The 14,031-nt window shown below is 41.7% G+C and overlaps 1 protein-coding gene across 6 annotated transcripts in view; it reads right to left on the reverse strand.

The window, feature by feature from the left end:
- Positions 1 to 1,983: 1,983 nt before the first annotated feature.
- ASB5 (ankyrin repeat and SOCS box containing 5) overlaps positions 1,984 to 14,031 on the reverse strand; it is a 57,081-nt gene continuing 45,033 nt past the window's right edge. For 4 of the 6 annotated variants that reach the window (XM_045452373.1, XM_045452377.1, XM_045452375.1 and 1 more), the window contains exons 3-7: positions 12,937 to 13,044; positions 11,489 to 11,639; positions 11,192 to 11,326; positions 8,756 to 8,947; positions 5,189 to 7,254 (exon numbers count right to left, since the gene is read on the reverse strand). In XM_045452373.1, coding sequence (XP_045308329.1) covers positions 7,127 to 7,254; positions 8,756 to 8,947; positions 11,192 to 11,326; positions 11,489 to 11,639; positions 12,937 to 13,044 — 714 coding nt within the window. In that variant the 3' untranslated portion in view covers positions 5,189 to 7,126. Of the gene's footprint in view, positions 3,042 to 5,188; positions 7,255 to 8,755; positions 8,948 to 11,191; positions 11,327 to 11,488; positions 11,640 to 12,936; positions 13,045 to 14,031 lie in introns of those variants that run through there. The other 2 variants (XR_006705470.1, XM_045452374.1) reach the window with 2 other exon arrangements.

Genomic DNA, 14,031 nt, shown 5'->3' on the forward strand with positions numbered 1-14,031 from the left:
TATATAATGTTTTGTGGCATGTTTATTCATATAGAGATTTATTAATAAAGCAAACCATGGGACGCCTGGGTGGCTCAGTTTAGCCTGGGACTTTGGCTCAGGTCATGATCTCGAGGTTCGTGGGTACGAGTCCCAAGTTGGGCTCTGTGCTCACAGCTCCGAGCCTGGAGCCTCTTTGGATTCTGTGTCTCCTTCTCTCTGCCTCTCCCTGCTCTGTCTCTCTCTCTCTCTCTTAAAAACAAATAAACATTAGGGGCACCTGGGTGGCTCAGCCAGTTAAGCATCCGACTTCAGCTCAGGTCATGATCTCACAGTTAGTGAGTTTGAGCCCTGCATCAGGCTCTGTGCTGACAGCTCAGAGCCTGGAGCCTGGTTCGGATTCTTTATCTCATCTCCCTCTCTCTCTCTCTGCTCCTCCCCCGCTAATGCTCTCTCTCTCTCTCTCCTTCAAACACAAATAAAAAGCATTAATAAATAAATAAATAAACATTAGAAAATTAATAATAAAGTCAGTGTGAGTCTGTATATGGTTTGAAAGAGAAGAACGAAGCTCTGGAAGTATTTTCTTTTTGCCCAGTGAAGTCTTTCACGAATGAGTAACCGTTCTGTACTGTGTTACTCACTGCATCTTCACAATCCAATATGGTGGCCCCTAGCCACCTGTGGCTATTTAAGTATAAATTTAAATAAAACAGAATAACATGAGTGACACTTGCTGCATTTCATCTGTTCAACATCCCCCATGTTGGACAGCACAGATACAATGCTGTCACCGCAGGGGGTTCCATTAGGCAGCTGGGCACTAGATTATTTATAGAAGGTGCACAGATATAAATACCAGTGAAAAGATCACGTACACTGAAAAGCTCCGCCATGGTAAAAATATATCAGGGAGGAAGCATGTAATTTGGATTGAGGGACTCTAGGAGTCTTTTCAGAGAAGGTGACATTTGATTTGGATTTGATGAGGCGATATTTTAAATTGTTTATGGGGGCGCCTGGGTGGCGCAGTCGGTTAAGCGTCCGACTTCAGCCAGGTCACGATCTCGCGGTCCGTGAGTTCGAGCCCCACGTCGGGCTCTGGGCTGATGGCTCAGAGCCTGGAGCCTGTTTCCGATTCTGTGTCTCCCTCTCTCTCTGCCCCTCCCCCGTTCATGCTCTGTCTCTCTCTGTCCCAAAAATAAATAAACGTTGAAAAAAAAAATTAAAAAAAAAAAATAAATTGTTTATGACAGGCATTGGAGGACCAGCTCTACTTTTTATTAGTTATGTGACTTTGGGCAAGTTGTAAAATGTTTAAAAGGTGGAAATAAATAAGTTCTACCCCACAGGGTTGTGTTCATGATTAAATAAAGTTAAATATGCAAAGAGCCTAGAAGGGTGTGCAGTACATAGTAAGATCTCAGTAAGAATAAGTTGTTTCTAAGACGATCATGGAAATCTGTGGGATGGGGGGATGGGGACAATTCCACACGGAATGACTACTGCCAACAAAAGTACAGATGATATAATCTGTGATATGTGAGGATTTTTAAATTAAGTTTATTTATTTATTTTGAGAGAGAAAGCACAGGGGAGGGCAGAGAGAGGGAGGGAAAGAGAGAATCCCAAGCAGGCTCCACACTGGCTCAAACACAGGGATCAAACCCACAAACCATGAGATCATGACCTGAGCCAAAATCAAGAGTCCGAGGCTTAACCGACTGAGCCACCCAGGCGTCCCGATATGTGAGCTTTTTATGAGTTTTGGGAAATAACGAACTCATTAGGGTTAGAGAAAGTGTTTAGGTTTTAGCATGAGTGCTAACCCAAGATTTAGGTGGTAACAGCTAAGGAGCTAGATTAGGGCTACAGATTGGGGCTTAATTGAGCAAAGTTTTGCTAAGGGTTAAAGCCTTCCCGCAATAAATGTGCCAGTTGATAAGCAGATACATCTCTGTTTCAAACACGTTCTGTATTTAGCCCGTCTTGCCACCACAATGGGATTTCTCCTTTGCTGAAAGCTTTATTAAACTTTGCCAATAGGGGGAGCTAGAGGGAGGCCAGGAGGGAAAGGGAGGGGAAAAGGCGCTTGCTGTTTCCACATGAATTTGCAGGGGTGTTGCCGCAGCAACAAAGCATAACCTGGCAGGGGCAGGTGGTTGGATCTCCAACTTTCTTTGGCTCTCCTGGAGCAGATTTCATCTTCATGGTTCAGACGTTTACCAAGCCCTGGGAAGCGGCCCTCCTTAAAGAGTCCCGGATTTTACTCTGAGCTTCCGAAGCCTTGGCTCCAGCTGTGTACTCTCACCCTGCAAAAAGTCAGTCCGTGGAAGTTTCCCTTCGAGCTCTCGGCTCTTACAGCCCGCACTTCTTAACTGTGTTCTCTAGCACGAGCAATTGCTTCCTGAATCGCCTATTTCTGTTAATGTGATGGCCCCATTTTAGTTTTTCTGTTCGCTGGCATCTGTTTAACCACTTCCTTAGATAAGTTCTTGTTTAAATTGTGTGGTTACTTCCATCTTCCCGACTGGATGCTGAGGGATCCGTTGCCTTATAGGTGGAGCGAGGTTTCCCTTTTCCGCTAGTTGACCTGCTTCTTACTAAGGCATCAAGATCCAGGTCCAGTCAGCATGGCATCATCCGTAGGGTGCACACGTGACGTTCTGTGGAACGTGAAGACACTTAGAAACCTTGGCTCATCTTCCGGCAGAAAGCACGAAAACGGATCTGACCCTACGGCAAGATCATGAGCGTGCACTATGGGTCCTGATAAATAAAAGCAAACTACTTTTGGTGGTTCTTGCAGATTGTGACAGAGGGGAAAGGTACTTTCCAGACGGGTAATGGCGTCACAGTTGCTAGGACTGTGGTGATTTATTCCAGTAAAGAGATGTCAAATGAGGGGCGGGGGAGGGGGGGGGTGGGGGGGGGGGAATGGCTATAATTGGAGTTACTGCCTGATGAAGTTTGCATTAATCCACAGTCACCCTGTAAGATCCACCGAAGTGTTGTCCCAGCCAGATAGCCATCAAAGTCGGTGGTGGTTTTTGATGGATCGCCTGCCGAGAGAAAATTCAGAGAGCTTTACTTCACAAGGATGTTTTGCTGAACAAGGAGCCAACCATTCTCAAACAGGGAGATTACTTGCAACTCAAAGGGGAGGAGTAATTTTGTAGCCGGTGCGTGCCCGGATACAGCAATGACAAGGTAGCGGGCGGAGCGTTCCAGGCAGAGGAACAGCAGGGGCAGAGGCAAGGAGGCAAGAGTAGTTGAGGGAGAATCAAGGTGCTTTCTGACTTTCCCACTGGGAGTTTCCCTGTAAAAGGCCCTTGGTGATCTGTCTCCTGATGCAAACACTCGTTCCTCTGACACGGGAGCCTTCCGGAGGCACACCCTGGCCAGTGAACACGCCCACCGAAAAGTGGGTTTCACAGCATCTTTTGGAATTCAGATGCTACCCCAGAAAGAACGGGGAGGGAAGAAAAAAGACTGGCATTAACAGGCCTCATCTGAAGAGTGTACCTGAGAGGCTGAGAAAGTACCGAATTGGATGAGTTTACCCCAAATTGGCCAGATTTCACTGGGTGAAAGGGAAGCTCGCGATAAACGTGAAGTTCTACAAGAAGAATAAAGTTGGCTTTTATACGCCTGAATATGTGCTTTGTAGAATTTGTATCTATAAGGTAAGCCTCTCGGACACCAACACTGTTTTGAAAAATGTATCTGAGGGGTGCCTACATGGCTCAGTTGGTTAAGCATCTGACTCTGGCTCAGGGCATGATCTCACAGTGCCTGAGTGTGAGCCCACATCCCTCTCTGTACTGACAGCTCAGAGCCTGGAGCCTGCTTCAGCTGGTGTCTCCCTCGCTCTCTCTCTCTCCAAAATAAATAAGCATTAAAAAAGAAAGCATCTGAATTTCAAAAGTTACTTATTAAAAGACTCCTTGAATTTGAGCATACTACTCAAAATGGGAAGATACCGATCATTTAAAAAAGGAGAAAGCTGAGACCTTGAGAGCTGAAGTGAATTGTTTAAGGTCCTAGAGCAGATGGAGGGGTAATAACTCACCCAATTTTTTTTCTTTTTTTTATTAAAAAAATTTTTTTAATGTTTATTTCAGAGACACAGCATGAGTGCAGGAGGGGCAGGGAGATAGGGAGACACAGAATCAGAAGCAGGTTCCAGGCTCTAAGCTGTCGGCACAGAGCCTGACGCGGGGCTCAAACTCAAAAACCGTGAGATCGTGACCTGAGCCGAAGTCGGTTGCTCAGCCGACTGAGCCACCCAGGCTCCCCTTTTTTCCTTTTTTAAAAAATGTTTATTTATTTATTTTGAGAAGAGGGAGCATGCATGAGTAGGAGAGAGAGAGAGAGAGAGAGAGAGAGAGAGAGAGAATGCTAAGCAGACGCTGCACTGTCAGCACAGAGCCGGATGTGGGGCTCAATCCCATGAACTGTTGAGATCATGACCTGAACCAAAATCAGGAGTCTGACACTTAACCAACTGAGCCACCCAGGTGCCCTACACCTGAATTTTCTGAATAAATTTCCTGCCACCAACACTGAAAAATCTGACAATGATTGTTTAGGTTTTTAAGAGAGAAGGCAGGCCTTAAACTAATTATAAATGATAGTTAGAATAAGAAAGTTGAAAAATTAGAGTAAAAAAGTGAGACTAATCCGGGAGAGAGAATAACTTATAAAGTTACTTTGTAAACAGATAGCCACAGTCACTTGGGTTCAAGACCATCACAGAGCAATGAACACAGTACATTCAGACCTTCTTTTCCAAAGGGGCCATGTTTCACATAGTGTCTCTGTTCACTTCTTCGGAAACATCAAATATACTTTGTGGCTAAAACAAGAGTAGAAATTAAATACCTTTTCCTACAAAATAAATGTTTCAGCAGTGCCTTACTACAGTGATTAATTTCATGGTACTTTAATCTCATGTCAAATAGTTTGGTGTTGCTTGGTCTTTGCCTTTGTGGGATTTTGTCCTTAGATCTTTGTGTGTGTGTGTGTACGTGTGTGTGTGTGTGTGCGCACACAGTAAGATTTGGATTAGAAGGCCTTCAAAGTATCTGTTTCAGTCTGCACTACTCTCCTAATGCCCATAATACAGTGATTTGAAACTAATGTTGAAAAAAATTAGGGCAACTGAATCTTATTCTCCATTACCTTCAGTTATAAAACCAAATACTAATTAGAACAGAAAAAAAAGTGTTTTATTCCAGTGATAATAGTCACACTTTAACATATTAACAAACACATGATACAGTTAAATTAGAACACTTCTTCGATAAGACAATCATACCCAAGCAAAGATAAAAGGTATTAGCATACTAAAATTTTAAAGTATCCGTTTTAATTTTAATATTGATGTGTACTTATTGGCACAAGCCCAGTGAAAAGGGACGAATTATATTACCTTACACCCTAAGCCTACATATGTCTAGCTCAGGGAAGATACTAGTCAACACCTGTTTTACTAAAAAAGCAGTCTGAATACCCAATTATATGTAATGAGGTTACTCTATAATTAAACAATTAAATGCACATTATTCATGAGGACATTATAAATTTGTTAGGCTGAACTATTTAGTAGAATAGCCTCATTTAAAAGTCTCTAGGCACACAGAAGACATTTTTTTAACACACATGCTACAGCCTTATTTCTATTTTTGAAAATCTAAACACGACTTAACGATGCGATCTTAGTGACTTTGGGGTTACATTCAAGAATAGTGTATTTCCCGTAGGTATCCAAAATTCATCCAAGAACCGAGAAGAAAGGAAAAAATAGGCCCCTGGGCTTATTAAAATAGTGGTCAAAATACTTCATCAAACTTTGATAAATTTATAAAACTCATCAAAACATTTTCTACGTTACACTATAGTAAGTATCCTATCTTATTTTTCAGTCCACAATAGACTCAAACTTAGTCTAAATTACAAAGAAGACACAGTTTGTTTTATTATGTTTTATACCGCGCTAAAGTACGTTTAAGGCAGAAGAAAATAAACTCAGTATTAACCTTGCCGAAGACACTACTTTGTAATGCTATACCCTCTTGCTAACACGGTCTAAGCCTCAACCGTTGCTTTGCATAAGAAGGATTGGAAACAGCGCTAGTAGGGTGTATGTATGGGGTAAATTTTGTAAGGTGTCTAAGTTTGCTAAGTGGCGCAGCCTTTTTCTTTGCACACCCCACAATCGAAGGAGATTTTATCTTCTGTTTTCCACAGCCTTGGACTGCCCCGATCCCTGAAGCATGGCCCAGGAAGGGCCTCTTTCGCAACTGGGTATGAAGTTCATGGTCTTCAGTCTGCAGGTACCACCAGCTAGTGACAGTTTCTGGATGGAAGAAGGCTGGAGTGCTTCGTACAAAAGCACTGTAGAGAGGCCTTATGAGGCTACCCTGGAGAAGGAGGAAGTCTTAAAATAGTCTTAGCAAAGGTGTAAGGTTCCAACCATCCCAGGAAGCGATGGAAGGAGCCATAACCTTAGTCCAACCCGTTTCTGGAATGGGGACATTTAAGGTGGCAGAGTGACTAGTGAGATCTTTGCAGGGAGGGGGCAGTTTATCTTTTCTTGATGAACTGATGATTATAATGACAAGCACACATTCGACGCGGTGGGTTTCGTGAATGACAGCCATCTTTATTTCAAAAAGGGTAGTAGTTGCTCTTTTCTAAACCATACTCGTATTTTGCATTAGTATAAAAAATCCACAGAGATCACCAATTACAGCAGCTAAAATTTAAAAGTTAATGCATTATTGGCAGAATGGAGGCCTTTTAAAGTACGTAGTTTCAGTAAGAGTTCACATTTTTTTTCATAAAAAGAAACACGGAAATGAAAATTTCTCTTTTTTTCTACATCAAAAAGGGTACATGGGAATAGCTAATAATATATAGCTATTTTAAATATGCTATAGTCCAAAAAAAAAAAAACAGTAAAAATGCATAAAACAGTAGTACTCACTAGTACACTTAAAATTTAAATTGACATTTCACTTCTTCCCCAGGGCCTCACAATCCCTTATATACTGTGTTTAGCATATTTTACTATGAAATATACACTATGCAGATGAGACAGAAATGTTTTGATTTCACAAGTATTTAGCATTACTTCCCTGCCTTATCGGTACTGTAAGAAATTCTGCAACAACGTTGGCAGCTGGAGCTGGGGGATGAGGTGCAATCTCGGCCTCCCTATGTAGTTTCTGATACAGAGTCGGCAAAGTTGGCAAAGGCTGCTCGGAGTAGCTACAAAAGACAGGAAGGCATTTGTTAATTAAAATCCAAATGGATTGTTATATGTTGTAAGATGCACGAAACAAACCATAAGCTTCAGTGCTTTGAGGTAAAGTAGGGTAGTGCGACCGCTATGCTAGAGACATTTACATAAGCATTTCAGTGGCTTTTATTTATAAGCTCTTATTGTAATTGTGGTATATTCCATATGGGTTCTTTAAAACATTATAATCCTGAGGCTTATGAAATTGTTATTGCATGTAAAGCCTCAGAAATAAATTCTGCTTTTCGAAGAACATATAAATCAAAAGACCCAATAATGTTAGGCACTAAAGGGGGAAAGTTTTAAGTTGTATCTTTTTCTCAAACTAGGTCTACTAGTTAAACCAAAACAAATTTTATTATAGTGTCTGAGCCACGCTTCAGAAATTCTGTTTTAAAATACCAAAAGTCTTGGGGAACCTGGGTGGCTCAGTCAGTTAGTTAAGCATCTGACTGTGGCTCAGGACATGATCTCACAGCTCACGGGTTTGAGCCCCGTGTCGGGCTCTGTGCTCACAGCTCAGAGCCTGGAGCCTGCTTCGGATTCTGTCTCTCCCTCTTTCTCTCTCTGCCTCTCCCCCGCTTACATTCTCTCTCTTTCTCTCAAAAAAATAAACATTAAAAATTTTTTTTGAATAACAAAAGTCTTAGGTATGAACGTATTTCCTGATTCTGTTTCTATAACATTATAGAAGCCATTTGCCCTTAGAAAAGGGGGCATGTTTCTAAATATTTATCAGCAGATATTAAACAGAATTACATATTGCATATTGTCAAACAAACTGAATACATTTAACTTAACCAAACGTATACAGACTTTAGGTAAGACAAAAAAAAAGAAAATTGAGATCATTTTGCTATCTTCTTTACAGATAGAACCTAAGTGAAGAGGGGCGCCTGGGTGGCGCAGTCGGTTAGGCGTCTGACTTCAGCCAGGTCACGATCTCGCGGTCCGTGAGTTCGAGCCCCGCGTCAGGCTCTGGGCTGATGGCTCAGAGCCTGGAGCCTGTTTCCGATTCTGTGTCTCCCTCTCTCTCTGCCCCTCCCCCGTTCATGCTCTGTCTCTCTCTGTCCCAAAAATAAATAAACGTTGAAAAAAAAATTTTTTTAAGAACCTAAGTGAAGAAATCATCTGCTTCAAAAAAATATTTTAAATGTTATGCCAGTATCATTTTACATGTCAACAAAAAGTCTTTACTTTGCATTGATTTCAGGCAAATGTATTTTTGTGGGTTGTTTTTTCTTTTTGGGTTGTTTTCTCTTTTATTTTTAGAGAGAGAGCACAAGCTGGGGGTGGGGGCAGAGGGAGAAAGAGAATGTTAACCAGGCTGCACCCTCAGCACAGAGCCCGATGCAGGGCTCTATCCCAAGACCCTGGGATCATGGCCTGAGCTGAAATCCAGAGTCAGAGGATCCACATACTGGGCCACCCAGGCGCCCTGTGTTTTGAAGTGCCCACAAGTATTCCTACCTTCATGTTGAAGCAACAGTCTTTCCACCAAACTGCTGGAAGTCGCTACATCTACAGGTCGAAGAAGCTCTGTATTTTTGGCATTGATATCCGCTCCAAATTCCAGCAGTAAGTTTACAACTTCCATACTGGACTGCTGGGCAGCTGCATGCAGTGGGGTGTCCCAGTATTTGCCTTTTTGTACATCGGCACCTACGTGTAAATAAGGAATGATGAGAAATCTAAACAAAAACCCTTAGACCAGTCACTTACCTCAATGCACGCAGAAAAGGGTGATGCCAAAGGGACCTCACCTCTGTCTGTAATGAGTTATTTCCCCCCCTCCTTACACACACACACTTAAAATGTACACATTAAAACTTGACACACATAGGTGGAGAGTGCACATGTTTGTTATGTTCTCTAATATTTTTCTCTATGCTTGAAAGATCCCATAATACAAAATATTTTTAAATGCTTTAAAGCCCCCAAAGTAATCATGTTAACTGGTATTACAAATACAGCATGATGAGGCCCACTCATACCTGTTTTCATCATGGTTGAGATTCCTTAGGATTATTCAAGAGTTTATTGCTCATATTCTTTTCATTTATTTTAAGGCAATAGAGCTCTTCGTGTTTCCTGGAAAACTTATGAATCTAGACGTGTGAGCTGTTTGGGGAAAATGTGCACGGACTTTCCTGTCACTTCTCTCTCATACAATGTAAGTCGATAAATATATAAAGGCGGTGAGCCTCTTAAGTAGAAAGGCACATTGTATTTCCATGTGCAAAGTAAATTTTTTAAAAATCTTACATTAAAAAAAAAAAACCACCCTACCTATTAAATTATTTATTGCCAAGTTATTTTATCTGAGTACGAGTCATGGCACATGGTGATCATTCAATACGTGTGCAATGAATCAATACTGTGTAATACTGGAAAGAGCAATCTCATTTCCCAGTACCTAAGTGGTTATGACACCAAGAAATATCTATCGGTAAAAATGTGTAAGTCCTTTTCAACTCTGCTTTCTGATACTATCAATAAAAGTAACGATGTTTACGAGAAGCAGTACGTTTTAAGGGTCCCTTTAGGCCTTCCTGCTACTTTCACATTTCAATAAATGTAATTGTTTTCACATTCTTTCACCAAATACACAATGTTTAGTGAAAGAATGACAGTCCATAACAAAATCTCCATGGAGAAAGCATAAACTCTTTTGGTTATGTTGGTTTTATGGGAGGACAGAGCCTGATAATAACAATGAGTCCACAATTACCAACAGCATTCTCTTTCTTACCCAATATAAAATGTCTGGTGGAAATAATAATATTCCTAGCAAAGTAAAAGAAAAGAAAAGAGAAGAAAAAAGGCAACAAAGAAGAAACTCTTCTAGTTCTATAAATTCGTGGGCGATCACAGCCAGAAAATAATAGTGTGTCAACGGTTATTAGCAGAAGTCATATTTAAGACTTAACAGATATGACGGGAGTGAACTAACGAAGTAGAAACTGCCTGCAAGAAGCTTATAATTTAGCTAAGATATTATGAGCATATCAGAGGCCAAATGATGGCAGAAACAGTAAAAAGCATGGAAATCCTTTTACTCATTTTATGTGTATTTTCAGCACCTACCGCGTGGGAGGCGCTGTGGTAGGGAAAGGAGATGATGGGGAAAAAGACATAATCCACATCCTCAAAAGCTCCTGTTCCTGGGGTGCCTGGGTGGCTCAGTTAGTTAAGCATCCGACTTCGGCTCGGGTCATGATCTCACAGTCCGCGAGTTCGAGCCCTGTGTCGGGCTCTGTGCTGACAGCTGAGCCTGGAGCCTGCTTCAGATTCTGTGTCTCCCTCTCTGTGACCCTCCCCCGTTCATGCTCTGTCTCTGTCTCAAAAACAAATAAACATTAAGAAAAAAAATTTTTTTAAAAAAAGCTCCTGTTCCTATAGGGGGAGACACCATTATGGTCTCAAAAGATTAGGACAAGTTTTCAGGAGGCTAACACTGAACGCTGAGGCATAGGTTTGTTTCAAGTTAGAAGACAAGGCCGTTAAGTCTTTGTAGGTAAATGGGACAGGACAAAGTCGGGGCGAGCACATGAGCTCTTATGATTGGTAGAAGACAAGGTAGCTAAGCAGTTACTACCCCTCAAATTCCTTGTGATGGATTTATTCATGAAGAAATACATATTTGGCAACACTATATCAACCTTGAGGTTTTACCCTGTATGATCTTTACAAGGGGGACTTTAAGACTTGTGAGCTAAAGCTTGTGAATTATCAAGAATGCAATTCCTTTTTTTATGGGTTATGTACTTACATGCAACAATGCTTAGAATAAGAACATTTTTAGCAGGGAGATATCTTTACACAGTTTATTCAGAGACATAAATATGGATCTGAATCATTGCTTACGTGTACGGACAGAACGAGAGAGGTTTTAAAGAAAATTACCAGCATAAAGAAGCTTCCGGATGCAGTGGAACTGCTGTGACATACAAGCTACGTACAGAGGAGTTCCCAGATGAGGAATGTCTTGGTCAACATCTATGCCCCAGGATATCAGTATCTCTAGGCACTCGTGATGGCCTGCCAACATAAAGTAGAGAGGAGCTTACTCTCGACACTGCCCACCTCCTTGCGCCTCACCTCATGCTGTTCCCTGCAGTTACTCATTGAAAGCAAAATGCAGCACTCCACGTTGCTAAAGGGACTTCCTCCCCTTGTCACCTAATCCCATAACTAAGTCACCTTTGCTGGCGGCCTCATGTGTGGGAGAAGGAAGACAGGACTCCAGCTGGGGTTTGGCACCGTATTCCAGAAGAAGTTCTGTACAGCTGGCACTGCCTTGTGAGCACGCATTGAATAATGGAGTCACGCCATCTATCGTGATTGCGTTTACCTAAACCAAGCCAGAGTTCAGCAACGAGAGTCACAGAGCCGTACGAGATTAAACGCTAGGCATTTCAAACAGTTCTACGACCCAACAGAAATCACTTGGATAATGTGTGCAGTAAATATGACAGAGGATATTTCGCTCATACGCGTCAACAAGCAAAGCTTTTTTTTTTATGTATTTTTTTTTCAATATATGAAATTTATTGTCAAATTGGTTTCCATACAACACCCAGTGCTCATCCCAAAAGGTGCCCTCCTCAATACCCATCACCCACCCTCCCCTCCCTCCCACCCCCCATCAACCCTCAGTTTGTTCTCAGTTTTTAAGAGTCTCTTATGCTTTGTCTCTCTCCCACTCTAACCTCTTTTTTTTTCATTCCCCTCCCCCATGGGTTTCTGTTAAGTTTCTCAGGATCCACATAAGAGTGAAAACATATGGTATCTGTCTTTCTCTGTATGGCTTATTTCACTCAGCATAACACTCTCCAGTTCCATCCACGTTGCTACAAAGGGCCATATTTCATTCTTTCTCATTGCCACATAGTACTCCATTGTGTATATAAACCACAATTTCTGTATCCATTCATCAGTTGATGGACATTTAGGCTCTTTCCATAATTTGGCTATTGTTGAGAGTGCTGCTATAAACATTGGGGTACAAGTGCCCCTATGCATCAGTACTCCTGTATCCCTTGGGTAAATTCCTAGCAGTGCTATTGCTGGGTCATAGGGTAGGTCTATTTTTAATTTTCTGAGGAACCTCCACACTGTTTTCCAGAGTGGCTGCACCAATTAAGCAAAGCTTTTAAAAGTCAAGAGATAAACAGAAATATGATGTGGTAGATGAGTCAGTCACAAGAGTGGCCACGCAGCTAGTAAAAGTCATGGAAATCAATACATGCTCAAGAGTCAAACAGAAACGAATTCAACGGTCAGGTGCCTTTCAACTAGGAAAAAAGTCCAGAAATGTGATGGTGACAAATGTTGTGATGCGGTCACCTTGCTGGTGGTAAATCAGAGAAATGGGAAATTGTGTTTCTGAGAATTTATCTCAAGAAAAACCTCCTGGGGCGCCTGGGTGGCTCAGTCAGTTAAGTGTCTGACTTCGACTCAGGTCAGCATGCTACCCATTTTTGCAATGACTAGAAATCCTTCTTGGAGTGCACTGAGAACCCTGAAGCAAAGTGATTTCTTATCATTCTGCAATTTTTGAAAACTACTAAGAAATGCAACATGAGAACTCTGTGCGATTATCTTAGTCAGTAGACGTGAAGTGATGAATGGTTTTAACCGGTACCTACATTAGCTCCAGCCTCCAGCAGAGTTCTGGCACACGCCACGTGGTCTCCAAGGCAAGCTTCGTGCAGCGGGGTGATGTGGTCTATGGTAACTGCATTTACGTTGTAACCCTAAATACAACATGAATAATTTTGAAAGGTGAGCAAGAAAGTATACGAAATCATCTTTATACAGGTCATTAGTGAGTGATACAAAAGACCAAAGACTCAGGGAGGCAGGCTTAAGTTCAGCAGGTGAGGCCAGTTCAGACGCCATAGAGGCAGTCCGTTGTCAAAACTCGTCAATACTGTAACATCACCACCATATCTGAACCCTGTAGCGGCTACATTGTTTTGTTTAGTAGATTCTGAGTGTTTTCAGAAAATCCCGCCTCCTTAACTTTCTGTGGTCTTTATGAATTGGTTTGATTACTATTATTGTTTTCTTTTTTACTTTGTAGAAGTGGAGACTGTCGATAGGCTGGGTCACCTGTTTCGATTTGGGGCTGTGAAATTACAGGTTAGCCCAGACTGGGGGGAAAATCCTCTAAACTGTAGTGAGCCATGTTGTGAACTTTTGTCACTGGATAGGAGTGACTAGGTTCCATTCTTGTGGTTGAGAGCTCTGATCCTCAAGTCAGTCACACCTGGGCTTGAAGCCTTGTTCCAGAATGCAGTAATTATTTTAATTTGGGTGAGTACCTTAACCTCTAAGTTTTAGGGTCATCGTGAGGATTAAACAGCATGATGTATGTAAAGCGATTATTGTTACCGGGCCCCGCATATGGCAAGAGTTCCATCTTATTTTATCATCCAATCAAAACCAAATACACACTTTAAAAATCAAATCAAAACCAATAAAACACTTTATTCCAGTTAAACTAATGATGTCAGACTAAACTAATTAAATATTAGGACATGAGATTCTGTCCTTTCCTGCTATTTTTGGTAACTCACTGTCTATTGACCATCATACTAAACACTGTAAGAGGAAGATTTTCGTGGCCAAACCCCCATAACATGACGCACCGCCATGGCCTGTAATACAAGGATGGATCTTAAAATGAAGGCAAGAAAAGATTCACCCCCAATCTTTGTCACTAGCAGGTGGCAACTTTT

Source organism: Leopardus geoffroyi, chromosome B1 (assembly GCF_018350155.1).
Source record: "Leopardus geoffroyi isolate Oge1 chromosome B1, O.geoffroyi_Oge1_pat1.0, whole genome shotgun sequence".
Lineage (NCBI taxonomy): Eukaryota > Metazoa > Chordata > Mammalia > Carnivora > Felidae > Leopardus > Leopardus geoffroyi.